General features: G+C 50.8%; 1 protein-coding gene across 6 annotated transcripts; it reads left to right on the top strand.

The window, feature by feature from the left end:
• Positions 1-418: 418 nt before the first annotated feature.
• WDR91 (WD repeat domain 91) lies at positions 419-27,916 on the top strand. Of its 6 annotated transcripts, none has more exons than XM_049095199.1 (15): positions 420-584; positions 2,081-2,260; positions 2,974-3,034; positions 4,637-4,719; positions 5,616-5,746; positions 6,788-6,953; positions 15,222-15,377; positions 16,887-17,080; positions 17,793-17,943; positions 19,146-19,240; positions 19,396-19,564; positions 21,425-21,533; positions 22,363-22,475; positions 23,735-23,932; positions 26,335-27,916. In XM_049095199.1, exons 1-15 carry the CDS (start codon positions 462-464, stop codon positions 26,497-26,499), a joined length of 2,094 nt encoding a protein of 697 aa, XP_048951156.1. In that variant the 5' UTR covers positions 420-461; the 3' UTR covers positions 26,500-27,916. The 6 variants fall into 6 exon arrangements, with proteins under 6 accessions (XP_048951157.1, XP_048951156.1, XP_025319928.3 ...); XM_025464143.3 differs by having other exon boundaries at positions 2,827-3,034; XM_049095200.1 differs by lacking the exon at positions 15,222-15,377 and having other exon boundaries at positions 419-584; positions 2,827-3,034.

Here is a 27,916-nt window from a genome sequence, read left to right as displayed (position 1 = left end):
CGGGGCCAGGGCTGGCGAGGGGGCCGGGGCTAGGCCTGGGGCTGGGGCTAGGGCTAGGGCTAGGGCCAGGGCGGGGCGGGGCCAGGGCTGGAAGGGGGGGGCCAGGGCTAGGGCTGGGGCTAGGGCTAGGGCTGGGGTAGGGCGGGGCGGGGCCAGGGCTGGAGGGGGCGGGGCCAGGGCTGGAGCGGGGAGGCCAGGGCTGGCGAGGGGGCCAGGGCTGGGGCTGGGCGGGGCCAGGGCTGGCGAGGGGCCAGGCGGGGCGGGGCCAGGGCTGGTGCTGGGCGGGGCCAGGGCTAGGGCTGGAGGCGGGGCCGCAGGCGCGCGGCGCGCGAAGCGTGCGCGCTGGTAGGCGGGCGGCGGCGTGACGTGCTTGGCGCCGGCGCCCGGGCCCGCCCCTCGCGGCCCAGGCCCCGCCCCTCCCGTCCCCGCCCGCCGCGGCCGCTCAGGGCGCCGGCGCAGCGATGGCGGAGGCGGTGGAGCGCACCGACGAGCTGGTCCGGGAGTACCTGCTCTTCCGCGGCTTCACGCACACGCTGCGGCAGCTGGACGCCGAGATCAAGGCGGACAAGGAGAAAGGGTTCCGGGTGAGGGCGGCGCGGGCAGAGGCGGCCCCGAGGGAGCCGGGCGCGGGCCCCCCTCCCCCAGCACTGCCCTCCGGGGCGGGAGCGGCGCTGTCGCGGCGCCGGGGGGACCGTCGGCAGCCGCGTGTCCGGGGCCCTCGCTGGACGCAGGACGGACCGAGGTCCTGCGAGGGGCCGTGACTTGCCAGAGGGTGCCCGGCGAGCCCGCAGCCTCGCGAGGCTGGAGCCCGGCTGCCCTGACTCCTGGCCCAGCTCTCGGTCCTGCACGCTGCCGCCTCCAGGCAGGTGCTGGCCAATTGGCCTGGATGGAGATGGAGGTTTTAGGAGCTACGGTTGGGTCGACCGTTGAGTTTGGGCAACAGAAATATTCAAATAAGTTGGCTTCCGATGGCCCCGGGGGCAAAGGGCTGTGCAGCCCAAAATGTTAGCTGGGTTCAGATGTCTTTTTGTGTTTGTTTTAAAATGGCTTTGCAGGTGACTTACTGGCCTCAGTTGGGGAAGCCGGTGAACATTTTAAAACCTTGTATTTCCCCTGTTCAAACATGATTTTCTGTTGAGAAGTTCTTGGAATTAAAAAAATTTTTGTTTATTTATTCATGAGAGACAGAGAGAGAGAGAGGGAGAAGCAGGCTCCATGCAGGGAGCCCGACGTGGGACTCGATCCTGGGATCCCGGGGTCACCGCCTGGGCGGAAGGCAGGCACTAAACCGCTGAACCCCGCGGGCTGCCCTAGAAGTTCTTGGAATTTACATGTGTGTGACTTGTGTGTTTTTGCTGACTCTTGGTTGGTGTTGGCGGGTGAAGTGAGAGAGGCAGTGAGCTAGTGGCAGCAAGAGCCCTGGGCAAGGGGACCTGGGTCCTTGTCTTGCCAAAGTTAGTGGAACTTAGAGGCAAAAGCAAGTATTTTCAGCTGTCCAGGCCTCCGTGCCCCCCCCCCCTCCGATGGGGGTGTTGGATTGGTATCTTCTCCTCCAGACTGTGTAACTCTGGTGTGATTTTTTCACATGGAGGTGACTTCTTTGGCTGACATCTGAGCAGCTGCCAGGACCGGGGTGGTGCTTCCATGACTTGAATCAGTCAGTGCATTTGTCCGCGAGTCTAGGACTCCTGGAATGGTGGAGTCGTGTGTGTGTGGGGTGACTATAGAGATTGTCTCTCTCTTTTTTTGTTTTTTGAAATCGTAGGCACCTGAGAGCAGAGAATCAAAGTGACATTGTCGAGTTGGTTGAGTAAACCAGACACAGGTCTGAGACCTAGACTCAGGTCTCCTGCTTTGTGCTTTTACATGAGAAATTTCCATGCTTGCTAGAGGGTCGAACCACAGATCTAACATCAGAAAATAGCTCTACCACATGCCTGTGTTTTGAACGCTTTAGATTGCTAACTTAAATAATAACAGAAGCCACAGCAAGAGGAAAAAGCTGTATGAGCTTTGCGAAATGATGGGAACATTGCCTTTTGTCCATCACCAGCTCCTCCATCCCATCTTTCTCCACCAGGTGGATAAGATTGTGGACCAGCTGCAGCAGTTAATGCAGGTGTATGACTTGGCCGCGCTTCGGGATTATTGGAGCTACCTGGAGCGGCGGCTCTTCAGCCGCTTGGAGGATATATATAGACCCACCATCAACAAGCTGAAAACCAGTCTGTTCCGCTTTTATCTCGTCTACACCATCCAGGTGCTTGTTAGCTCACAGACTCCTTGGAGAGAGTTCTTTGACCCCAAAATAGATTTTCTTTTTAATTTCTTGGGAGGACTCTCTATGTTCCTCTGGGAAAGGGTGGAACAGTCACAGCGCAAATTATTTTTGACTGTTTTCCTACTTTTCCCCCTCCTCACCTCTAGATCATCTGACTTGTCTTCCTCATTCCTATTTCCTCTCGTTTTAAGCACATAAGCCTGGGTGGTGTTTCAACAAATAGAAGTAGCTGGGTTAGTTTGAGTAATAAAGCTTATAGCTGACCTGGGCAAATAAGCCACTTAGATTATTTGAAAATCAACTAGGAATTTTTAGGATGGCATTTATCTTCAGGACTTTAGTTTAAACCAGCTTCTTGGAAATTACAAGGAATTTGAGAAAAGAATGATGTCCTTTATGGCATTTGTAGATTATATTTGGCCTCTTCCCTGGCAGGCTGGCATCCAGAGGCTCTCTGTTGTGCAGTAATGAAGAATCTTACTTCTGGACTTCTGTGTCTGTCCCCCCCCACCCCCCACCTTGCTACCTCTTCTTTATCTTGGCAGACAAACAGAAATGACAAAGCTCAAGAGTTCTTTGCAAAGCAGGCCACAGAGCTCCAGAACCAGGCTGAGTGGAAGGATTGGTTTGTCCTGCCCTTCCTCCCATCCCCAGACACCAACCCCACCTTTGCTACCTACTTCTCTCGACAGTGGGCCGATACGTTCATTGTGTCCCTGCACAACTTCCTGAGCGTACTGTTTCAGTGCATGCATATCCTCTCCACTGCCCGGGGCTATGGGCCGAGTCTGCCGCTTGCTCTTGAGGCGATTGTTTCTTCTCCAAAATGCCCATGGACCGTTGTCATGTGTTCTGTGAGGGGGCTGGACAGATTGTGGTTATTTTTGCCAGCTGGCCAGGAAATCCTACATCTTCATTGTGACGCTGCCAAAGTAATAGCTGACATCCATGAGCCGGGACAGTAGTAGCAGTGGGGTACAAGCTCCTGGCTCTGCCGGGAGCCCTCAAGTAGTGCTGGGCAGGTACAGGGGGTCGAGAGGTGGCTGCTGCTCATTGCAGCTGGCCAGCCTTGAGAATACCCTCTCTGTGCATGCCCGGTGCCCTCCTCCCCGGTCCCCCACCCCAGGTTATTCCTTGGCTTTCTTGAGATTAGATAGCAGGTCAGAATATTTCTTGGGCCACAGCTTCCTTCCTGTGTTACCGTTTGGGTCACTCTGACAGTGACCTCAGTGTTCCTCAACTTGCCAGAAAATGGAGCAGCTTTAAGAATATGTGTATGGCTATTTAAGAGAAGGAGAATGTATGTAATTTGTAGCCTACCATGTTGACCATTTTGTCATGGAAATTCAGCATTCATGAGGCCCAGGACATCCCCCAAGGCTTATGCTCTTTAGGCTGGAATTCTAGAGGAGGAGAAGGGAATTGGGTTTGAATGGATCTGCCTGGTGAGTCACTGATAAATTGGGTGTTGTAGAGGCCCCCCACCACGGGCGGCCATTTTGGCCTCTGGGAGGGACATCTGTGGAGGTAGGAAGGGTGCCCTTTCCTTTTGTGTTGTGGGTCTGAGTGGGAATTCCACTCTGGCCAGGTATAAAAGCCCCTCCTCCCCACCCCTCCACTGCTTTTTATCCTGAGGGCTTTCAGGCTAAACTAGCAGTGGGCTTAGGCCAGTGGTGGTTATGACTGACCATATGGACCCTCTAAGGAAATTGGAAACGTCAGTGAAGGTCTTTTCAGTGCAAGATAGTGCCCTGCAAACACACACATTGGAGCCCCAGTTCCCTTCCCTAGGACTGGAGCCCTACCTGATTTGTGCCTGACTGAAGCTGTTTAAGGTGGAAAGGCTGACTCCCTGACCCAGAATGTGGGTATTCATAGCATGTATGAGATTGTCCAGTCTGCCGGAAGCTCTCTGCTCAGTCTACACCTTTGCTAGGGAGAAGTGCAGTCTGGAGAGGGGAGACTGAGCCTTCTGCCCAGATAGTAGACCGGCAGGCCCTTGGTGTCACTCCTGAGTGTCTGCACTGACCTGGCTACAGTTTGTGTTGGCTGCAAAGCCCACTGAGTGCTAACTCTTTGCTGCTGGTGTTGGGGAGAAAATGCTCAGGTCTAGATTTACATTCTCTCTCTGGGCTGACCAGCCAGGTTGTCATGTGTGTCCATGAGTCTGTCCGGAGAAAGGCCAGATCCAGTGCCAAGGGAGAGACTCTTCCATACAGGTGTGGAGAGCCCGCAGGATGAAGTCTGTCCTCTGCGCCCTATGACTTAGGCTCAAGGGTTTTGCTGCTGGGTCAAGAGTGTGGGAAGGGCTTTTAAATCATTTCCTAGGCAGGCTTTTTCTTTAACTTTGTGCACCAGTTCCCGTGATCCTGAACTTTGATGCAGAATGCCAGAGGACCAACCAGGTTCAAGAAGAAAACGAAGTTCTTCGCCAGAAGGTTTGTTCTGAACACTCTTGCTTCTTGGGTGGGAAGAACTTCCGCTTTTCACATGTGAAATTAGGTAGTGGTGGTGGAGGGCTGGTTAAAAATAGGAAAGCACTAATCTCAGATGCAAGTGAGTCACCAGCAAGTCAGTACTGGTGATTTGGGGGCTGTCACAGTCTCTGAAAACCAGACGCCAGCTTCATGTTTAGCAGGAACAGCACAGTATTGGCAGTGAAGTTTGAGAGGAGGAAGACTGTGTGCTTTCCTGGGTCTCTTTCATACCCCAGTCCCTTTCCAAATATATCCACATCTGTGTTGCTTACAACCCAGATATAATTTTGTTATTCTGCTCAGCTCCATGACCCTCTAGTCGGGGAAAATGATAGAGCCAGGGGACCCACATTTGCTTTTACATGTCTCTGTCATTGACATCGAGGCCGCTGCAGGTCATATATTTGGAAAAAGGGAGATCAAAAGCTGTTTGCATTTTGGGTGCGGATATATTTTTATTTCAGGCATGAGGTCAAAAATGCTGAACTTTATTTAAAAATAATTTTCCATGAGAGTCCCAGGGCCTGATTTTGTCGATTCCATAGGGTGGAGGACCGAGTAGAGCTGTTTTTCTCAATGAATTCAGGAAGAAGCAAGTCAAATGAGGAAAAGAAAAAAAGTGGGATTTGTGTTGGTCTCTCTCCTCACTGTAGTCCAGAGACAGCTGCCACTGGACTGTTTACCCACTCCATGGGGAGCAGAGGCTGAGGCCGGCTCCCCAAGGCGCAGACCCAGGGGCCTCTAGAGCTGGCGAGGTTGGGTATTGGAGGTGATGTGTCTCCTCCTTAGCAGAGGGAAGGTGAGAAGATGAGGTGAGGCCACCATCTCATTCGCAAACCCCCGCCCCCCCCCCCCAGCTCTTTGCCTTGCAAGCTGAAATCCACCGCCTGAAGAAAGAGGAGCTGCAGCCAGAGGAGGAGGAGGCCTTGGTCCAGCACAAATTGCCTCCTTACGTCTCCAACATGGACCGTCTGGGGGACTCGGAACTGTGAGTGTGTGCGGGCTTTGGGGCATGTGAGGGCAGCACCTCCTCTCATCTGTTCCGCGTCGTCTCCCCCTGACCCTGCTGACATGGAATTGCCAGGGAGCCTCCTTGGCCCTTGCTGTTCCCATCTAAGCTTTCTGAGCAAGGTGCCGGGCCTCTGAACCTGCCCCGAGGGAGGAGGGGCCCTGCACGACCAGATGTGTGCATCTGAGTAAATAATAAACACAGATGCCCTCGTAAAGCCCCGGGCAGTCTGTGTTGAGAGCGGTGCCTCATGGATGAAAAGGTTGGCACCCAGCAGGTTGGATGCAGTCTGGTGGAAGTGTGCTCCTACCCGAGGGTTCAAAGAGGTAGGCAATTGGGGAGAGAGGCCACCTTAAAACACAGCCGGTTAAAGCGGAGGCCCCGGCCGACGGTAGTGATGGTAGCAGTTGAAGAGACCGAGGCACAGAGTGGCCCCGCAGCTAGTGGCAGGTGAGGCAGGATGCCAAGGCAGGCCGGCAGAGTCCGGACCTAGGTGGGGTCGCGTGCGCTACCAAGTGAAACACCTCTGGTTTCCGAGCTAGCATGGTGGGGGCGGGGGCGGGGATCAAAAGCAAGCCAGACCCATAACTTAAAAAAATCTTGGCTTAAATTAAGTAAAAACAAACAGGTGCAGTTAATTTTATGATGAATTTGCTAGAGCACAGTGTATCCAAAATACCATTTCTGCCCGTGACAACTATAAACCAAATATTTCTGAGATCTTGTGACCATTTTTGTGCTGAGGCTTGGCTTCCGGTGTGGGTCTTACGCCGCTGGCGCGCCTGGCTTCGGACCAGCCCGTTTCAGGTGCTCAGCGGCATGTGTGGCCAGTGGCTCTTGGACAGCAGAGAGCTGCAGGCCTTACCGTGGTGCAGAGATACTCCCTGTGGTAGAAGAAACAGTGCCAGGGGTAGTGCTTGCCCCAACGTGGGGGCCTGGACCCGGAGCCCAGGGGGCCCGTGCTCTGGGTTTCCTCACGTCCCCCTCCGGCCCCGTGATCTTGTGTGTCTGCTTGTCCAGGGCCATGGTGTGCAGCCAGCGGAACACGTCCCTGTCCCAGTCGCCTCGAGTGGGTTTCCTGTCCTCGCTGCTGCCTCAGAGTAAGAAGAGCCCCTCAAGGTTATCGCCTGCGCAGGGCGTGTCCCAAGCTCTAAGCTCAGCCAAGAAGGAGCCCTTCAGCGGTCAGGTGAGCGCAAGGCCTGCCTTTCAACTCCTGCCAAGAGGCCCCTGACATCTGACTGTACTTTCAACGTACGTGGAGTCAAGCGAGGTCTCATTTATTCTCTCCTTAGGACTGCTCTCTCTGGTGTCCTGATGAGATCCTAAGTTCACATCTCACTCCCTTTCTTCCTTCCTCCCTGCCTTTCCCTCACACATAAGTGATGGTGCTGCAGGGGGAGGGCAAAGCTAAGAGTAGAGTGGAGGCAGTGAGGAGGAAATCCACTTCCCACAGCCTTCGCCCACCCTGCTGGCCAGCACTGCAGGTGTCGTGGGCACCCTGAGATGGTAGGCGGGTGGGTGCTGCTGGCCAGGGGTGGAGCCGGGTCTCAGACTGCGTCTAGCTTGGAGGGACCTCTCACCTGGCCCCTTGCCACTACATTGCCTGCACTCCTGGGTCCTGCCTTTAAGCCTGTGACCCCCTGCAGGGGAGCGGGTGCCTGGCAGGGAGAAGTGAGCTTTGAATCTCTTCCCTTTTTCTCATTAAATTCCTGTGAACTCGTGAGAGCTTGTGATGGGGAGTTGGTGGCTGGAGGGTGAATTCAGGCCACTGTGGAAGTTTGAATGTCTGGTGATCTAAAGCAGTGTGTAGAGGAGGAGTAAATTAGAGTGGCTTCTAAATCAATGTGTTGCTTGTACAAGTTGGTATTCACTGATTCCTCAAAGGACTTTGGCTGTTCTTCACTTTTATGGAAGCTCGTAAGAGAATTTCTTTATGCCAGGTCATGTCCAAAATGGCCGTGGATCCCACTGAGTGGTTTTCCTGGCAGAGATGGTCAGAACTCACTGCTGTGGGCAACGCTTTCCAGAGTGAAAGTTTAACAGGCCCACAGTTACACTTTGCTGCTTGGTCAGGGATCCTTTCTCTTTTAATGTGTTTTTACGAGCTACAGATAAAGTAAGTCATCATAATCGCTGCCCTCCTCTCTTACCACCCTTGGCCTGAGAAGAGCTGCAAGTGATGCAGAAGTTTGGGGCTGCTCCCTGCCGCAGGGAAGCGGGGGGTTGCCCAAGGGGTGGCAGGGCTTTTTAGCACAGCCCGTGCTATTTTGCTGTTGAAGTGCAGGTGCTGAGCAGGACGCTGGGGAGTGAAGAGCGCAGGCTTCGGAGTCAGGCCGTGTACTTTCAGTCCCGGGTCCTTGTTTATCATCCTTGCTCAGATTGCTTTAAAGTCACCCCGATTTACTTGGGATGATACTAACATTTATTGCCCAGGAGAAGTTCCTGAACTGCTGTAAGAGCCCTTGGTATACGCATGCCTGACAGACTGTACACACCCAGTACGTGGTAGCAGTGCTGGTCGCATTTGGGAAGGTACTGGCCTACCGGAGTCCTCGACTCAGCCCTGAAACCCGAGGTGCCAGCAACGCAGTACGACTGTCCCCTGGCATTCATGAGGTCCCAGGGCAGTCCCAAACCAAACCTGGTGATTGCCATGGCAGTTTTTCTGAATCCCGAACCTGAAAATTCGAATTCCAGTTCTGTGGAATGTGGCTGAGTAAGTTATATTGTTTGCATTGCAGATCTCTGTCACAGTTGAATATTTTATAAGTGTAATAGTTGATGTTTGGGGTGCTAAGTCTCTTGAAAAAAAAATGCAGGAAATTCTGAAATTCAATTTCATTGACTTAAAGAAAACACGAGATGGGTTCTTTGGGGTTAAGCCTGTAGCTTTGTTCTTTATGTGTCCAGGAACTAAGTGTTACGTATTGAGATTCGCATGGGATTGGAAATTTTCTGTGCAGTTCATGTTCATGGGATGAGGGTTAGAATGTAATTCGCAGCAAGCAATTGCCTCTAAAATCTGTTCCAACAGAACTTGGGTCACCGTGAGGTATGTTAACAGAGCAAAGGTAGCTCTCTTTCCATTTCATGAATGGGGGTGATAGATATCTGCCATCTGAAAAATCCAATGTTTAGGTCACTTGTGGTTTTATTAATTTGTTAATTAGACTCAGCCTTGATACTTCAATTCTGAAAATAACTAGTATATTTGAGGTTGAGGAAAATCAGAGCATTTCAGAGTTACAGGAAGCTTAAAGGTTATCTGCCCCCCCCCTCCTGTTGGGTAGAGGAGCATGTCCTCTGATTGATTGCTTCCTGTGATGTGAAGCTCACTACTTGTTAATATGGGGATAGTTGCCTCTTAGATATTTGTAGAAACCTCTAAAAGTTTTACTTGCTGATCGTAGCTTTGCCCTTTGAGCTACTTGGACACTTCCTATCTTGCCATGCTGAGCACTCTCTGTTCATTCTTCCCTCTCCTCTCCAGTGTTTTCCTGTATGACATGACCTTCTAGACCTCTCACCATCCTGCCTCCCTCCTCTAGGGGACATTCTAAGTTTTTAATTTTTCTGTTATAATTAATACACCAAATTTGAGTGTATTAAAATTTGAGTGCTCTCTTACCAATATCAAATGCAGTTAGTTGTATGATCGCTTCTTATGACTTTAATGATACATTGCTTTTATTTTTTAATTTATTTTTTATTTTTTTGATACATTGCTTTTAACTTAGTAGAAAATGACATTTGTTTTTTTAATGAGCCACCTTGCTTTGTTAGCGCGTATGAAGCACAAAGTCTTTTTTTCACTTTTGACTCAATGGAGCTCTCTTTCTCATTTTATTTTAAGATTTTATTTATTTATTCATGAGAGACACACACAGAGAGAGGCAGACATAGGCTGAGGGATAAGCAGGCTGCCTGCGGGGAGCCTGATATAGGACTCAATCCCAGGACCCTGGGGTCACACCCTGAGCCAAAAGCAGATGCTTGACCACTGAGCCACCCAGGTGCTCCTCTCTTTACTTACTTATTTATTTATTTATTTATTTATTTTTTATTATTTTTTTAATTTTTATTTATTTGTGATAGTCACAGAGAGAGAGAGAGAGAGAGAGAGGCACAGGCACAGGCAGAGGGAGAAGCAGGCTCCATGCACCGGGAGCCCGACGTGGGATTCGATCCCAGGTCTCCAGGATCGCGCCCTGGGCCAAAGGCAGGCGCCAAACCACTGCGCCACCCAGGGATCCTGTACTTATTTATTTTTTAAAGAGTTTATTTATTGGGCAGTCCAGGTGGCTCAGAGAGAGAGAGAGAGAGGCAGAGACACAGACTGAGGGAGCCCAACGCGGAACTCGATCCCGGGTCTCCAGGACCAGGCCCTGGGCTGAAGGTGGCGCTAAACCGTTGAGCCACCGGGGCTGCCTCTCTCTTTATTTTTAATGAGTAAGCAAACAAAAAAAACATAAGGTTTATTACATTACATTATTGCTATTACATTAGCAATAAATAAAATAATCAGGCCTTCCTGTTTTAAATCTGATTTATGTATAGCATTGGACATTTTAATCACATGAGCATCTTGCCCACTTGTGATGGATCATTGTAACCTGGTCATTACTACTGAAACGTTCATGGCATTGTACATGGCACAATATATGGTGATGTACACTCTGGGCTTTATAGACATCTGGAGGCAAAATTTAAGAAACAAATGGAAGTAACTCGAAGACCACAGCTCCTGAGATCTTCTAGGATCTCTGTTACAGTAGTGCCTGAGGGCACCTGCACTGCTGGCTCACCCAGCCTCCACTTTTTCTCGGTCTTTCCCTCCAGCCTTATAATGCCACTCCTTCCACTCCCACTCAGGAAGCTATGGGGCTGCCAGGTATTATAGAGATAACCTCTAATTGGCTGTAAAGAAAGCAAACTTCTGCATTTGTAACTCTTATTAGTATCAAATTACTTCATAGCTACTGAGACATCAGTGGTAAGAACAGCTGCCCTTGGGGCTGTTTCCATGGATTTTAATGGGACAGAGGAAATGGGAGCCCTCTTCCATGCCTTTTGTTCTATAATTTTACGTGTGATGAGGGCCTGTCCTCTGGGTAGCTTTGTATTACTTCAGGTGAGACCAGATTACTGGGACTTGTTTCCTGCCTCTTTTGGATGACCACCTGGTAAAGAATATAATTTGGACCACTTGGAATGTTTTATGAATCTGGTAGTTAAGACTTTTATGAGGTTTGCTTTCAAAACTGTAAATTACCATATTATCACAGTAAACATTTATTTAGGTTATGTACAGTTGTAGCTAGACACACGTTTACCTTAACCTATTTATTAAAGTGTTCTGTGAAGTGCTGCATTCACCAGTTTTTAGCACATTATTGTTTTGTTGTTCACCATTCTTTAGTAAATAATGAGATGCAGTTGAAGGAGAAGCTCTCTGAAAGTGGATCTGATAGGTCATGTCTAGGTCCCTAGCTCTCTTGGCATAAACTACCCTGTCATTATAAAGACAGTTTTTCAGTTCATTGTGGTGCCTTCTTTTAACACTGTTTGAATTTTCCTTTTGGAGGATGGTCCAGCCCTTACCTGACCACCTACTGGACAACTTCCTTCTCATCTTGACTTGGAGGGAACCACCTGCCTTTGTACTTTTTTGTGTTGTATTTCCTGTCCTGGCCAGGAAAGTGCTACAGGGGACTTTTGTGTCAGAGGAATTGGAAGTCCATCCCAAGCCTCTCTCTTCCATAGGTATAGAAGACACACCATGTCTTAAGTGTAGCGGTGAGCAGGAGAATTAGAATGCCACAGAGCACCTGTCTGCCCTCTGTAGCATTCCCCGCCTTAGGGCTCCAGGCTGGATCCCCTGTGGTCTACGTACTTCCAGGGTGTGAATGCAATATCACGTGGGTTCTTTTCCCTTTTCTTCTCAAGGGTCCAGTGTAAAAATTTCTGGGTCACGCTGATAAATCTGTCACAACTGCATAATAGTTGGTCCAGGCTTTTTGAGACTTTCTCACTTGTCTGGATTATTATTTTGGAAAATAACTGTCAACCCAGGAAGTGATCTTTCTTTCTTTCCCCAACTGTGTATGTAGCTGGTTGTAGAGTTGCCTTGGCCATGTTTAATCAGAAAACATGGCCTCTACCACCGTTTTGTTAGTTTGTTTTCTGTTTTTGTTTTGTTTTTTGTCTTTTTTTTATTAGAATGTGAGGGCTTTTAAAGATATTTTTTGGAATTCTTTCCTTTCCTTTCCTTTTTTTTTTTTTTGAGTCCTCTGCTGGTTAAGGTTTGTCTGTTTCATTTTTTTAAAAACTGGCTGTTAATCCTAGTGGTCATTTATATTGTCTCTTTAGTCTCTATTTCATTAATTTTCATTCTGATCCTTGTTATTTCCATTTTTTCTAACTTTGGGCTTCATTTGTTTTTCTAGTTCCTTGAGGAGGTTGTTCATGTGAGCTCTTTTTTATTTCTTGATGCAGGCATTTATTGCTATGAATATTCCTCTTAGAACTGCACCTGCTGCATCTCATGAGTTTTGGTGTGTTGTGTGTACATTTTCATTTGTCTCAAGGTATTTTTTGGTACTCTTTTTTGATTTCTGTTTTGATCCATTGGTTGTTCAGAAACATGTTATTTAACCTCCACATATTTGTGAATGTTTAAATTTTCTTCTTTTAATTGATTTGTAGTTTGGTATAATTGTGATGCTTGATATGATTTCAGTCTTACCAAATTTATTAAGACTTGTTTTGTGGCCTAACATATGATCTATCCTGGAAATGTTCCATGTGCTTGAGCAGAATGTGTATGCTGCTGCTTTTGGATGGAGTGTTTTGTATTTGTCCTTTAGGTCCATCTAGTCTAAAGTGTAGTTCAAGTGCAGTAGTTCCTTGATTTTCTGTCTGGATGGTCTCTTTATTGTTGAAAGTGGGGTATTGCAGTCCCTAACTATTATGACATTGCTGCCTATTTCTCCTTGGTATTTGCTGTGTGTATTTGGGTGCTCCTATGTCTGTGCATAAATACTTACAAGTGTCATATCCTCTTATTGGATGGACCCCTTCATCATCACCTAATGACTTTGTTTCTTATTGCAGTCTTTGGCTTAAAGTCTATTTTGTCTGATATGAGTATAGCTACCCTTGTGGAAGTCTTTAGTCTGATTTGCCCCCGTGATCAGAGATATGGGGAGGAATCCATAGATTCATATAATCAGGGCTGGCACTCTGGGATTGCAACCCAGGGAGTGAGCACTACCTGGGGATCATGTGAGGTATGCCATGGTTTTAGGACTTCCTTGTATATCTTGACCACCTCTTCTGGGTAAGTAAGAGAAGTCTTTTTCCACTTTCTAAAACTGTGGAACCTCTTCAGTGTTCCATGAACCATGGGTTACTTACTTCTCAAAAATGGCCAGAAGTGCTGTGAGAAGGGCCTTGTCCTTGTTATGATTTAGCTCTGGGAACCTGAGTGGGAACCTCAGTGGTCCCTATGGGAGCAGTAACTTGACCTAAGCCTCAGTTCTTCCTATTAAAATAATGTCCTCATCTTTATTTTAAGGGCACATTTGTAAAGTTCCTAGCGTGGTGCCTTGCATGTGGTCAGCATTCAATGAGTAATATATTTTGGTGCTGTTATTGTTGTTGGTTTTATTTCTAAGGTTATCTTGGCCAGGAATCCTACTTATCTGGCTTCAAGATAAGCCAGAATGTGGAGCATCAAATACTTTGCCTAGAAGAAACCTCTGTTACAAGCATAAGTCGATACCCCGGAGAGCACCTCAGTCAGAAAAACAAATAACCCTGAAGGTCAGCTAGTTAGGCTCTATGTGAACTCAAGAGTCCTTTAAAATTTCCTTTTGAACTTGTCCCATGGTTTCAGGGTCCAGAGGAATCTGTTAATCATTTTAAGTTGTTTTGTGTTAACGTAAAAAATAATGAGTAGAAGTAGAAAGCGAGCAGACTTTGGTTGAGTTTATTCTCTTGATTTACGTCTTATATGCTGATGACTTGCCAAGAGATTGGCCTCAGACCTGAGTGGCTGTTGGCATATGTATTCCTTTGCTAAGAGTGTAAAATAAGGTGGGGAGAGGGGAGCAGTGTTGGCCATCACAGTCTGTGGGAATAAGGTTGGAAAGCCCAGTGAGATAATCTGGAAAGGATGAGGTGACCTTTCCTTTTCAAAAGGTTCTGGGGGTGCCAGGGTGGCTCAGTCAGTTGAGTGTCCGACTCTTGGTTTTGGCTCAGGTCATGATCTTGGGATCACGGGATTGAGCCCTGAGTTGGGCTCTGTGCCCAGTAGGGAGTCTGCTTGGGGTTCTCACTCTCTCTCTCTCTCTCTCTGCCCTACCTCTTGCTCGCTCGCTCTCTCATGAATAAATAAATCTTTAAAATTTTTAAAAAATGGCTCTAGATTAAGAATCTTTTCTCCATGGAAATGGGGTGGGGATTTTATTAATTTATCTGCTGTAACCTTGGCCTACTTTATCACTCTTGTCGTGAAAAGGGGCCAGAAGATGCCAATTTCTTTCCTGCCCATTGTATCTTGCTCAAAGGTCCTTGAGTTTCCGGCAGTTTCTGTTAATTTCTGGTTGCCTAGTAACCATTTCCAAATACTTCAGTTTTGGGGCGCCTGGGTGGCTCTGACAGTTAAGCATCTGCTTTTGGCCCAAGTCATGATCACAGGGTCTTGGGATCGAGCCCCACATTGGGTCCCTGCTCCCCGGGGAGCCTGTTTCTCCCTCTGCCCTCTACTCATGTTTGCTTGCTTGCTTGCTCTCTCTCTCTCTGTCTCAAATACATAAAATCTTGAAAAAAAAAAAAAAAAGACAAATACCTCAGTACTTGTTAACCGTAGCTGGCTTAGTCATACACTTGGCCCAAAATAGGAGAGGGTATTGTGTTCCTTTTGCCTCCAGAGAGGTGATTGTATGTTGCATAAACTTTTTTTTGTATTGCCCAAATATATAGTTGGTCGTAGATGTTTCTGACACCTAGCCTAGGGCCTGACCCTCCCCTCCCCCCCCCCCCGCCCCGCCCCAGTCATGCTTGGTAAGTGCTGGTCTCCTCCTCCTTACCTGGAGTTAATTGTCCTAGCTAGATAAAGGAGGTACATGTGTCTGCCTGTAGGTGAAGGATAGGGCCGGCTGAGGAGTGCTGGTGACCTGCTTCTTAAAACAGGGGAGTGGACAACAGAAAGGAGGGGGTCCAGACTGCTTAGGTCCCTTCTTGACTTTGCCCCTAGGCTGAGATGGTAATGTTCTGACTACCTCTCTGCACAGCTGGGCATGAACCTTACCCAGGGAGCTGTAGGGTAAGGAAGCTGCCCCCCGGCTTCCGCTTCCTCCACCCCCCCATTCCCCCCCACCCCCAGCAGAGGTGTCATGATGTGGGCTCAGGCAGGAAGTGACTTTTTACAACCCCGTATCTCACCCTCTAGCCTGCCAAGGGAAAGGATGCAGCATGTGGGCCCAAGGACGGGAAGACCCTCTTCAGTGGGTTGGCCTCTGGGGAGTCCAGCTGGTCACAGCACCGGCAGCGGCGTCTGCAGGATCACGGCAAAGAGAGAAAGGAGCTTTTCTCTATGACTTTGCAGGTATGGCTCAGTCTTGGCATTGTGCGGGTGCCTGCAAGGACAGCTGTGTGGCTGCTGTGGAAATAGGTGGGGTTGGTACAGCACCTGCTCTTACCTCCTTATTTCTGCATGATAATATTAGCGTGTCAGATTCTGGGAGGCTTGGCAGGAGAGCCCCGTTTCCCCTGCTTTAACCCAGATCACCCAGCCTTGCTCTTTCCCAGGACCCCTTTGTCCTGCATCCCCTGCTGGAGATGCTGCCCTGACATGCAAGGCTGGGCTGTGGCCCTAGCCCTTGCCTCGCTGAGCCCTGGGACTCACATCACCACTGAAAATGGGTCAGGGTCTACTCTTCCTGGCAGTAAAACTGCTTCTCTTTCTGTCACGTACTCAGGATTGAAGGGAAGCACCCAAGGGATTTACTGGCTTTGCCATCTTGTTGGTCATTTATCCCCTACTTGGGGCTACGTCGCCTCTTTCAGAAGCACTGCTGCCAGTTACCAGCCCTGTGCTGGTTGCAGTTTGATGGCATAGGCCTTAAGGTTCTGATCTTGAATTGTCCTCTTCTGACAGTAGGATTAGGGACACGCCTGCCCCCAGCCACTCCCAGAGAGCACCTGTCTGAGCTTGGAGGTCTCTCCCTCTGTTACATTTCTTTTGCTGTAGAACTGTGCTTTCTGTGACCCTGAGAGCACTTAGAAGAGCCTTGGGAGCCATACGGGGTGGTGGAGGTCGCCCTGGCTGATGCCCCCTGGCCTGGGCTATATCTGGGTGAATGGGTAGTAGCCATGGTGGTCAACATTCAGTGCACCAGGGAGGCAGAGACCAGGGCGGCTGTGTTCTCACCAAGCGGCAGGGTGTGGGGGGTACCCTCTGGTGCCCGGCCTTGTTCTGGCTCTGCTCTCCTGGGGTCTCTATCGTTCTGTCTGGCTGGTCGCCCCAGTCTCTTGGCAACCCCTTCCCAGGTGGAGGTGCTGGTTGGTATGGTGAGATGCTGGCCGGGGGCTAGGCTTACCTCTGACTGACCTGGCTTCCCATCCAAATCTACCCCTTGCCAGCTCTTGACCTTGGGCAAGTTATTTAACTTTCTGCTTTCAGACTTAGTTTCCACAGTTATAAAATTGGGTTAATAGTAGGACCTCAGAAGGTTTGGGGCAGGATTAAATGAGGGAAACAAACGTAGTCGCAAATACCTATTCACCCAGGTACAACCTGGCACTTACTAGGTGCTCACTGATTTTTATTGTTGGCCTGTCCTGAGTCATGTCAACTGTGATAGGCAGAGGATGCCCATGGCCCACTACTCCCTTAGCAGGGCCTGTGAGAAGGGGAAGGTCTCTAGAGACAGGCCACTGGCAGAGCAGGAACCTGCCTCTCCGACAAACCGGGTGCTTCCTTCTAGACCCTGTACCCCCCGAGGGCCTCCCGTAGCATGCTGTGGCCTGGCATCCTAGCTGTCCTGTAGCGGGTCCCCGGATGTGAAAGGCTGGACCCAAGCCAACTGACTTGTCCCTGCTTGGCTTGTCACAGAGTGCAGAGAAGAAGCCCGAGGCTAGTGTCCCAGAGGCCGAGCCCTTCCCAGAGCTCCACGTGGAGGCGCTGGAGACGCTGACGCGGACTTCTGCAGCAGGTCCCGAGGGCGGAGGGGTCCGCCCTGAGCAGCCATTCATTGTGCTGGGGCAGGAGGAGTACGGGGAACACCACTCCTCCATCATGCACTGCAGGTGGGCTCGGGTCTGTGGGGGTAGGCCTGGGCAGGGAACATGCTCCCCAGGAAGCCTGGCTTATCAGGCTGTGCATGTGAAGGTGTGGCGGGCAGGACGCACACCTGGTGGGATGGTCCCTGCTGGACCACAGCCATCCCTCTAGCATCAGAGGAGGGCTGGATAGCTGCTCTTGGCCCAGGTAACTTCTCTGTCCTTTACAACTGTGGGTTTCTGAGTTTTAGGAACAAGTTACCTTTTATTTGAACTCCCTAAGACTTAATTTTAATTTACTTTATGTTGCTTTACTTGTAGCTAAATATTTATCGTGTACAAGCTTCTAGTCACATGTGGGAAAAGCATGACCTTTATGAGGAACCCTCATGGAGTGTGGTTTTCAGAGAGTGGTTGGGCTCCCTCTCCTGGCGCAGATCGTCTGGAGCTGTGGCACAGGAGGCACCAGGGGCCCAGGAATGGGGCTGGTGCACCTTACTTGCTGCTTTGTCCCTGTTGCTTATTACCATAGGGCTCGGTACACAATAGGTCCCCTGTAAGTAGTTCTTGGACAAGTGAATGGATGAATGCTTCTAGAAATAGTTTTCACCCATCCTTGGAGTGTAGGCAGTTTGAGAAATCGTTGAGGAGTCAGCAAAGCAATTCTCTGGGTGCTAGCTGGAGAGGATGGTGGGCTCAGGCAAGGATGGTAAGAGCCCCCTCCTCTCTTCTGTCTTAGAGTGGACTGCTCGGGGAGGAGGGTCGCCAGCTTAGACGTGGACGGGGTCATCAAAGTGTGGTCTTTCAACCCCATCATGCAGACCAAAGCGTCCTCCATTTCCAAGTCGCCGCTCCTGTCTCTAGAGTGGGCCACCAAGCGAGACAGGCTGGTGAGTGACACCCATCTTGCTGCCGTCTGAGTGGGGAGCTCCCAAGGCCATTCCCCAGCATCTGGCAGCACAGGCCGACCCGAGGCAGCCAAACCAAACCCTCCCTTTTCTCTAACTGGGGGTGGGGGGCACATGCACCCAGACTGTCTCTGCAGGATTGTGTTTGGGGGGCAGGGGTGGTGGTTATTGGGTTAACAATGTTCTCTGTCAGCTCCTGTCATCTCTCCAGTTTCTAACAGCCCACCACCCGTGTTCTCAGCTGCCCCTGCTCCTGCCCAGACCCATTCCTGTGTGACAGGCTCCCGGAGAAGCTGGTGGGGCTGGTGGCCTATGGGGGCCCCTCGGGTCCTCTAAGTGCCATTAATACATTGTTCTCTTTCCTCCTGGACTTTACTACTTGAGAAAGAATTTGTAGTTAATGAGGTAAACTTGATTTATAGAGTTGTTTTTTTTTTTTTTTTTTTTTAAGATTTTATTTATTTACTCATGAGAGACAGAGAGAGAGGCAAAGACACAGGCAGAGAGAGAAGGAGGTCCCATGCAGGGAGCCCGGCATGGGACTCGATCCCAGGTCTCCAGGATCACACCCTAGGCTGAAGGTGGCGCTAAACCGCCGAGCCACCAGGGCTGCCCGAGTTTTCTTTCATTATATTCTATTTCGAGGACATCATACCAGACAGCCCAAGAGGCAAACCTTGTTGGTTTTTTAAAAGTTTTTGATAACCTGCAGGAATTACCCTATGGTACTAGGATCTCCGAGCTTACTCTGTACAAGTATTAGCCTGTACTGATTAACTGCCAGGGTTAATTTGAGGTTAGAATGTAGGCGGCTAGATGGTGAGCGAGAAGGGAGGATGGGAACAGCCAGGATTTAAAACTGGCAGAAATGGAGGGAAGGTCGAGGACCTCATTTAATCAGCCGGCACATTTCCAGGTGTATCTCCGGCGATACCTCTCTCCTAGTCCATAGATTCCTTTTGAAGTTTCGCTTCTGTGCAAGGTCACCTGTGATGTCTTCACTGTAACTTTTAAATGAGGTCCATTTTAGCCAGATTTCCCGAGTGTGTTGGAGGCCTGCAGAGGCCGCAGGCTGCGGTGCTGTCCTCACCTCACAGGAGTGGGCCTGCCCCGCCCCCACGGTCCTTCCTGATGGGCCTGAGCCCCATGCTCTTCCTTGCATCTCCCGCCCCTTCTCGTTCCAGCTCTTGTTGGGCAGCGGTGTGGGGACAGTGCGTCTCTACGACACGGAAGCCAAGAAGAATCTCTGCGAGATCAACATCAACGATGACATGCCTAGGTGAGCAGTCGCCACTGCCCACACTCGCCATGCTCCGCGGGGCTTGGGTCTTGCTGGGCCTTCGGCCCCGGCCCCTGGGGGCTGGGGGCGGCCCCCCTTAGAGCCGAAGCCTGAGGTTCAGGCAGAGTGCTGACCCAGCCCCACGTGTATTGCAGAATCCTGTCGCTTGCGTGCAGCCCCAGCGGCGCCTCTTTCGTCTGTTCGGCCGCAGCCCCGAGCCTCGCTTCCCAGATGGACTTCTCGGCTCTGGATATCGGCAGCAAGGGTACTAATCAGGTTCCTGGCAAGCTGCTACTGTGGGACACGAAAACCATGAAGCAGCAGGTGCAGGCTCTGCCCCTGTGGGTCTCCCCATGGGTCCGTGCGGGGTCACACTCCTGGGGTAGCTGTGCGTTCGCATCCCTGACTTCTCCCGAGCCTCATCCTCTCCTTGCTCTGGGCTCCTCAGATTCCAACTGGTGAGGCAAGTTCAAAGTTGAAGTGTTGGGAAAGTAGTAACACGCCAGTTGGGCAGATTGAGACCTGTGCCCCGAGCTTAGATGTCACACACAGCCCTTCAGAGGGCCCTTGTGGTGTCTTTAGCATTTTTAAATTTCATTTCGTTTATATTGAAAGTCTCTAAAAAAAAATTATTGGAGGAGTTCTGGTTCACATCAAAATTGGGAGGAGGGTACAGAGATCTCCCATTTACCTCCTTAGGCCTTGGCCACTGCCAGGCTTTATACCATCTCCATAGCTTTGCTTTTTCCATCATCTCACATAGTTGGAATCTCATAGCATGGTCAGATTCAGATTGGCTTCTTTCACTTGGTATTATGCAATCCAGTGGCTCATTTTTTTTTTTGGAGACAAGTGGAGTCTCTTTCTGACTCCCCATTAACCTAGTATTGTGTGGAAATGCCAGCAACAGCTGGAACTGATGCAGACACGTGCATGTTCTGAGAATTGACAGCCACATAGAAGCCACATAGAAGCTGGCTTGTGAGCCATGTGGCCCGCCTTCTTCAGGGGCCAAGGACTACCCACCTGCCGTAGCAGGAGCTTGCTGCTGGGACCCTAAGTCCTGAGAAAGAGGGATGATGTGTGAGCTTACACATGTAAAAGGCAGCAATGTTTCTTATTAAAATCAGTCTGGGCATGCAAACATGGCGTGGCTCTTGCCTTGAACAACAGCTTCCCGAGGTCACTGGATGGCACAAAGGGTGCCCATCCTACAGCTGGGCTGTGGCACAAGCGTTCAGTTGGCACCTCCCCACATCCGCCTCTAGAGATGGTGTGCATTCCCACCTCGGGGTGTCCCCGGGGCATAAGGATCGGTGCCACACCGGAATTCTCAACCACCGTGCCCTGCCGCGTCTCTTCTCCTCCTGAGGGTTCCTCGTCTTGGCAAACGTGCCCCACCGAGAAACTGGGTGTCTTTCTGGAACCAGCCTTCTCCCTCACCCCGCAGAGTCCCTGAGCAGACCTCGTCAGCTCCACCTGCAAGATGTTTCCATTCCGCCCACTGCTCTGCACTTGCAGGAACCCACCCTCGACTGGCTCTCTAGTGCCCCTCTCTGGACACCGCACGACCTCCTGCCGGGGGGACCTCCTGCCATGGCTCCCCCGACCCGCTGGAGGGAGTGGCCGGCTCTTGGCATGTCACACTGCTCCCTGTCCTTCTGGATTTCCCATCCACACCACTGTGGGCCCTGCAAGATCTGCCCCCCCACTACCCCAGCCTCGCGGTGTGTCCCGCGGCTGCAGGTCTTCCCTGAGTGCTGTCCTCTCCCTGGAGACTTCTCATCCCCACCCCATCTGGCACACCTTTGTCCTCCATCTCTCAGGTGTTTTCCCTTGTACAGCCCAGGTTAGTTAGATCCTTCTTAATCTTTCTCTTTTCCTCAAAGGCACTTATATAATAGTTTCATGTTTACTTGTGATCTTTAAAGTTTTGATGAGATACGAGTACATACAAAGGAGTGTTGCAGTCAAAGGTTTGCAATTATAATGAGAAGCTGTAACACAAGCAACTTTGTACCGTTGCAGTTTGAAAGTAGAACCTTCCAGTGCTTTTCATGGTCTTGTACGCGCTCCTCAATCTTAGTCCTTCCCTTTGCAGACAGAACTTGTCTTGAATATTGGGTGGTGGTTCTCTTACAGTTTGAGATTTAGTCGGTTTTTATTTTTTTATTTTTTCGCTAGCTCCAGTTCTCCCTGGACCCAGAGCCCATTGCCATCAACTGCACGGCCTTCAATCACAACGGAAACCTGCTGGTCACAGGGGCGGCTGATGGCGCCATCCGGCTGTTTGGTATGCAGCAGGCGTGCTTGTGGAGGTCTGGCCCCCTCCTTCAGTGTCCCACAGAAGGAGTCTTGCACAAAAATGCAAGACTAGACTAGAAGCTACTGCAGAAGTCCCAATTTGGGATGCTCGAAGTAGAGCTTAACTTTGGTCCAAGCCTGCTTCTTTCAAGACCTCTGTGATCGTTCACCTTGCACGTGGTCAGTGTGGTGGGGCTTAGCAGTCCTTGAGTCTGGAGCTGTTGATCCAAGTCCTGCGTGAGATCCAGGAGGACACATAAGTAATGCCGTGCTGTCTGCCTGGTGTGGCTAGTTCGTTCTCCTGGTAAAAGCATCAGAACAGTGTGCTTCTGAGTTATCCGGCACACTGTCTCAGGAGCCCTATGCAGGTCTGCCCCCAGGAGAAGCAGAGTCTGGGAGGGAACTAGGGACCGTGTCTAGCAGACCCCCCAGGTGCCCTGGGGGGACCTTACAGAGGCTGCCTGGGAAGGATTTGTTTGTCTCCCTAGACTTGCTGGCTGCCCAGATGAGCTCAGGCTCCCCTGGGGATTCCTGAACCTCATTTTCAACCCAGGGAAGAAAGCTTCATTTTAGATATGTTAAATCGATGATGAATACACTGGAGGAGAGAATGAGCAAACTGAAAGACCTTTTGGGCAAGGGTCAGCTCTGTGATAGCTGTAGGTCCCAGGAGGCCCTTGGCCCCACAACCGTTCCTGCCTTTGGGCATAGGGCAAGGGGCGCTTCCTGTTGTGGGTGGATGCCTCCCCAGGGTCTGGATGGGGTTCTTTTTTTTTTTTTTTTTGGATGGGGTTCTTAGTGTTCTCTCCTTGCCTCAGATATGCAGCAGCATGAGTGTGCCATGAGCTGGAAGGCCCACTGCGGGGAGGTCTACTCTGTGGAGTTCAGTTACGATGAGAATACCGTGTACAGCATCGGTGAGGATGGGAAGGTAGGTGGGAGCAGGATTTTGATGGGAAACTCCTCTTCCTCTGGCTCAGGCATCTGAGATTCCAGAGAGCACCAGAATGGCATGAGGAGCTGAAATTAATCCTGGCCATGCCCTTTACTAGCTCCGTGACCTCGGGCCCCTCTCTGCCTTAGCGCGTCATCAGTATGTTAGGGGTAGTGATAGTAACCAATCTCTGGTGAGGTTTGAATAAGTGTGGTGGGAGTTGGCTATCAGAAAAGGGGAGAACCCAGCCTTCCTCCTTGTTGTAGCAGAAGTGACTCTTCCCACTCTAGGTGGATCAGTGGGGTCCAGATTAGGGCCCAGGTTGTGAGGGTGGTCACAGTGTGACGTGTAGACATGCTTCCTCGAGACAGTGTGTATAGGCCAGGGAGGAGTCAAGAAATGTAAAAAGGAAGTCAGGAGATAAAAAGTGAAGGTAAGTGCCCCCTTATGTGTTCTTTCTGGAAGGACACGTTAGGATTTCTGGAAAGGAAGCTGCGGTTGGGAGGCAGGCAGGCCGAGGTGGGAGGAAGACTTGTTTTTCCCGTATACCCCCCTGTACTTTGGATTTTACACCATGTACCTGTATTATTCATTGAAAACTGTAATTACAAAGTGAATTCTTCATTTGAAAACTATGGGAAAGAATTTTTAAATTAAAGCTTGACTTCCTATTTGAGTAGGATTCTCAGTTAAGAGGTTGTCACACAGGCAGCCAGTCCATGGTGTAGACGAAAGGATTATGTACACTACAGTACATGAAGCCAGTTTGTAACCATACTGCTCGTGTTCAGTGGATTACACTGCTGAGACAGGGGGAGGATATTGGGAATTTATCCTCTCTTTGCTTCTAAGTCAGAAAAATCCACTTGGGTTCTAACCCTAGAAACAACAACAACAACAGTAACAATCCCTTGGAGCATTCCCCCTGCTTGAGTGATGGGAATCCAAAAATGGGTAGTTACCTGCCCGCTTCTTCTCTGGGAGTCAGGCCAGAGAGAAAGTTCAGGCTCTGCTGTGAAGTTGCGGACTCTTTCTAAGATGTTCTTCTCTAGAAAATTGTTTAACTTGTGTTAGGGAAAGACAGACTGGGGAGTCGTCCCACTAGCTTTCCTTGTGGCCTGTAGACCCACCCCCTCTCCCCTGGGATCCGTCCCCCCGTCCCCCCCCCCCCCCCCCCGCCCTGCCCCGGCCTGGCCCTGGAGAGCCGTGGCCAGCCCCCACTGAAAGAGCGTTCAGGTTGTGTTTTGTGGTTGCAGTTCATCCAGTGGAACATCCACAAGAGTGGCCTGAAGGTGTCTGAGTACAGCCTCCCCGCCGACGCCACGGGCCCCTTTGTGCTGTCTGGCTACAGTGGCTACAAGCAGGTTCAAGTGCCCCGGGGCCGACTCTTCGCCTTTGACTCGGAGGGAAATTACATGCTGACGTGTTCGGCCACAGGGGGCGTCATCTACAAGGTATGGGGGTGAGTGGGGCTGTCATGGTGGGCAGGGGGCTTCCTGGAGGTCTGGGCCCAGCTGAGTGCAGGGAAGCCCCTGACCCAGGATGGATAGCGCCTGGGGCCCCCTGGCTACAGGCCTGGCAGGGGGCTGGCCCCCTGCTTGGGATGGGGACGTGGCATGGCATGCTCGTCCTTTTCTTTGCTTGTCCCATCTGCTGTCCTTTGACAAGATTCTGGCCCTTGTCTGCTTTTGTTCCTTGGGAATAATACCTGTTAGAGAAAGTGTGAAAAAGTAGGGAGAGGCATTGGGAAGTGTGTTGGGTTGGGGCGGGGAGCACCCCGCACATGGAGAGGTGGACCGCTTTGTGACTCATTTGGTATAGATATATTAGTTTATTGGAGGTGCCGTGGGTTACGGACATTCCAGTCCATGGCCAAGGTGAAATTCGGGGCTGTGGTTTATCACACCATGATGTCAGTTGTCCAGTTTGGTTTTGTCCCTCAGTTGATGTGCTTGCTTTAATTCTCACATCCGAGCTTCTCTGATTCGTGTACTTTTCTGGTACAGTTGTCTGAAATTATAAACCTCTTCTGTTTTATTGGTATTGTCAAACCAGTGAGGAGGATTTGAGTTGTAGTCTAAGCATATGTTTGTTGTTTTTTTTTTAAGATTTTATTTGAGAGCAAGAGAGGGTGATGAGCAGTGGGGGAGGGAGAAGCAGATTCATGCTGAGCAGGAAGTCCAGCTTGGGGCTCCATCCCAGGACCCTGGGATCATGACCTGAGCTGAAGGCAGATGCTTCACCGGCTGAGCTGCACAGGCGCCCTTCGGCATATGTGTTTGGTAACCATGCCAACCTGTTCTTAGCCTCAGTGGTAACTCTGCCTACTGGTAGTGTTCAGTGTGTAGGTACAGAGCCACAGGTATAGTGTTCTCTGGTTGGGGGCTCTCCACGCCCCCATTGCCATGGGTCATCTGTCTGTGGACAGCACATGCTGTGGATGGCAGTTGTGTGCAGGCATCGGCCTAAGCCCTGTGGGTGGACGCAGGGGAGACCGTGTGATCCTGCTCTTGTGGAGCTCACGCTTAAAACACCCACATCCTAGACAGGGCAGGGTACTGAGCCCAGGAAGCTGGGCAGGGGCTGAGTGCTGAGGGGAGACCCCTGCAGGGCGGTGGGGGGTGGGCGGTGGTCTGTGAATGTGAGGCCTTCCGAGGAGGTGGAGGAGGAGTTGTTGGGAGGACAGGGAGTGAGGCAGGCCTTGGGGCCCCACAGGGACAGAGGCAAGTGAGAGCACTGGAGCTGGGGGAGGCGGAGGGGAGTGCAGAGGAGGTGGCATCAGGAGCCATCTAGACCATTGATCCGGAGCACGGCCCCAGGTAATCTGGGTTTACCATCAGTGAGGCTCTTTTCCACAGATGATGCGTTGAGTGGCTCTTGCCTTCTTAAAATTAGCTCTGTAATTTCTTGTAATTGCTGTTAGAAGATGCTGTACAAAGCTTTTGGTTTGCAAGCCTAACTGGATTTTATTGGCTAAAAACTGAGTTTCAGTTATGCTATACTTTGTGTATGGTTTTATGTGTGTTGTATGGATTTTTGTGTATTTTTAATCATGAGCCTTTGTCACTTGTGTTTTGTCCCAGTCAGCCTTTGTCATTTGTTCCCGTTAGCCTTTGTCATTTGTCTGGAATGCCTCCTCCTTTCCTGTTCTCTTGCTGCTGGGTAGGGATGAGAAGGTTCTGGAATTCTGCTTGAGCCAGGGTGGCTACTGTGGGCTGATGGTTTGCAGTCAGACTTGCTCTGTGACCAGTTGATGGGTTGCAGGATTTCCCTCTGTATAATTTTTGAAATGCTAGATACGGGGTCTACTTACTTAAGGAATATAATGAATTTTTGATCCTATTTTTACAGACTTTAAACAAGCTATGATTTTTAAATTACAAAGGCCAACGACTTCCGGTTCTTACTCATGGGTGTTGTCTGTAGCTGGATTGGTCATTATGCATGCTCCTGGCTTCCCCTTCCTTGATACCTTCCGACTCCTCATGCTGTGGGCTGAGTCCTGGTGGCTGGTGCTAGTGGGAGAGAGGCCGGGCTCCTCCGGGGTCCTCAGGGCCCTTCCTGGGCGCCACTGTGCTGGGTCCCGCGGTGGATGACCTGCAGCTTGCACTCCTGGGGGAAGCAAATGGGAAACCAACCAGCAGAAACCCGATCTAATGCTGGGGAGCAGGGAGCCATGTAGGGAAAGAACTGGGTGTAGGTTGGGGTGGGCGCAGAAGGCACCGGCCCACAGTGAGTTAAAGGTGGTAGAGGAAATTCTCTAGTCTTTTCAGGTGTGTGATATGGTTTTCCACCTAAGACAAAGGAGTAACTATAGTGGCCGTGTTTGTGACACCTCCTCTCTCCTGTCTTGCAGCTGGGCGGGGATGAGAAGGTTCTGGAGAGCTGCGTGAGCCTGGGCGGCCACCGAGCCCCTGTGGTCACCGTGGCTTGGAGCACGGCCATGGACTGCGGGACGTGCCTCACTGCCTCCATGGATGGCAAGATCAAGCTGACCACCCTCCTGGCTCATAAACTCTGAGGGGACCCACCCTGAGGGACACCACGGAAGCAGTATTATTCCGAGGGGAGTGGAGAAACAGGACAGGAAGACAGGGCACTCTGCTTCCCACCCCTGGCCAGTGTGGGGACTCCTCAGGGAAAGATTGTCCTGGAAATCGGGCACTGCCGGGCTGCAGTGAGCACACGGGATCCACATGGAGTGGTGGCACGTGTGTCCTAGAGACCAGCATGCTGGGTAGTGCAAGAGGCATGCTCCAGGTGGCAGGGAGGAAAGTTCAGGAAGCAGGAGATGCAGTGTGATGGCTATCCTGTTGGGCCAGGAGGGGCTGACAGGGATTGTGTATATATTTGCTCATTTTTCATCTTTTTTTAAAAAAAGAATGGTCTCGCAGTCAGCTGGTATGTCTTTCTGGAACATGTGTGTGCAGCAGAGCATCTCCCTTCACCCTTTGCCCTTGAAGAGGCAGGTGTTGCCAGAGGCAGCCGGTCGGCTTTGAGCCTAGGCCTCCCGTGCCAGCTGTGCCAGCTGTGGGGCTGAGCCATGTGGCAGGGTTGCTTTGCCGTAGAGCTAAGATGGCCCGTCTCACTCCGCTGGCGAGCTGATGGTTGTGCTGTCGCTGTTTCTTTGGGCTCCAGTCAGGCAGGCCATAGCATTCCTTTTCTTCCCTGCATTGCTGGAGCTTCTTTGGGATGAGGTTAGGGTCTGAGGCTCTGGTCCTGCCTGCTCCACGTGGGTGTCCCCTCCCTCCGCCACTGGGGTTCCTCTCTGTCACCTTTACATCCTTGAGGCGGACTGGAGCTGGCCACCAGTGCTGTGTGCTGATGGTTGGCGAGAGGACTGGGGCCAGGGGGCCAAGCTTGCTTGGCCATCTGAGGTGGGGGAGGTGTGGCTCTCCGGCTGCAGATGGGGGACAGATGGCCTTGGTGGCCAGGCACTTGGGCAGTCGTCAGGCCTCTGGGCTCCAGCCCACTTCTGGTGGTGCAGGTCTGTAGTGGGGTTGCTCCCAGTTACCTACTTGTGGAAAATCATGAAGTCGGTCCTCAGGCCTGGGCTCCCGTCCGCTGGGATCTGGGAGGAAAAGTAGGTATTGAGGTGGCCCAGCTATGAGAACACCAGAGGCTGGTAAGTAACTCCTTGCACATTTTTACTTGTTTCTGCCTTGGTAACCCTCTCTTCAAGTGAGGAAAACCAAGACGTCTCCATTTACAGTTTTCCCTGTTTTCCGCAGTGAAACAGCAAAGTATCTCCCCTAGTGATTCAGTAGGACATTTAAGGAGCCGTCGTCACGTGTTTCATTTGTGTGACAGAATTCACTGTTTAGCCTCAAAGCTTTGTTTCAGTTTCTCTTCTTACCCCTTCTCTCTTCTCAATATGGTCTCCGCAGCTACCGAGATGTCTAAGGATCACAGAGAAACAAAGAACACTTGAAAAGCTG

The sequence above is a fragment of the Canis lupus genome, chromosome 16, assembly GCF_003254725.2.
Source record: "Canis lupus dingo isolate Sandy chromosome 16, ASM325472v2, whole genome shotgun sequence".
In the NCBI taxonomy this organism is placed as follows: domain Eukaryota; kingdom Metazoa; phylum Chordata; class Mammalia; order Carnivora; family Canidae; genus Canis; species Canis lupus.
Note: the sequence above shows the minus strand (reverse complement) of the source record. Positions and strands in the feature narration are given on the sequence as shown.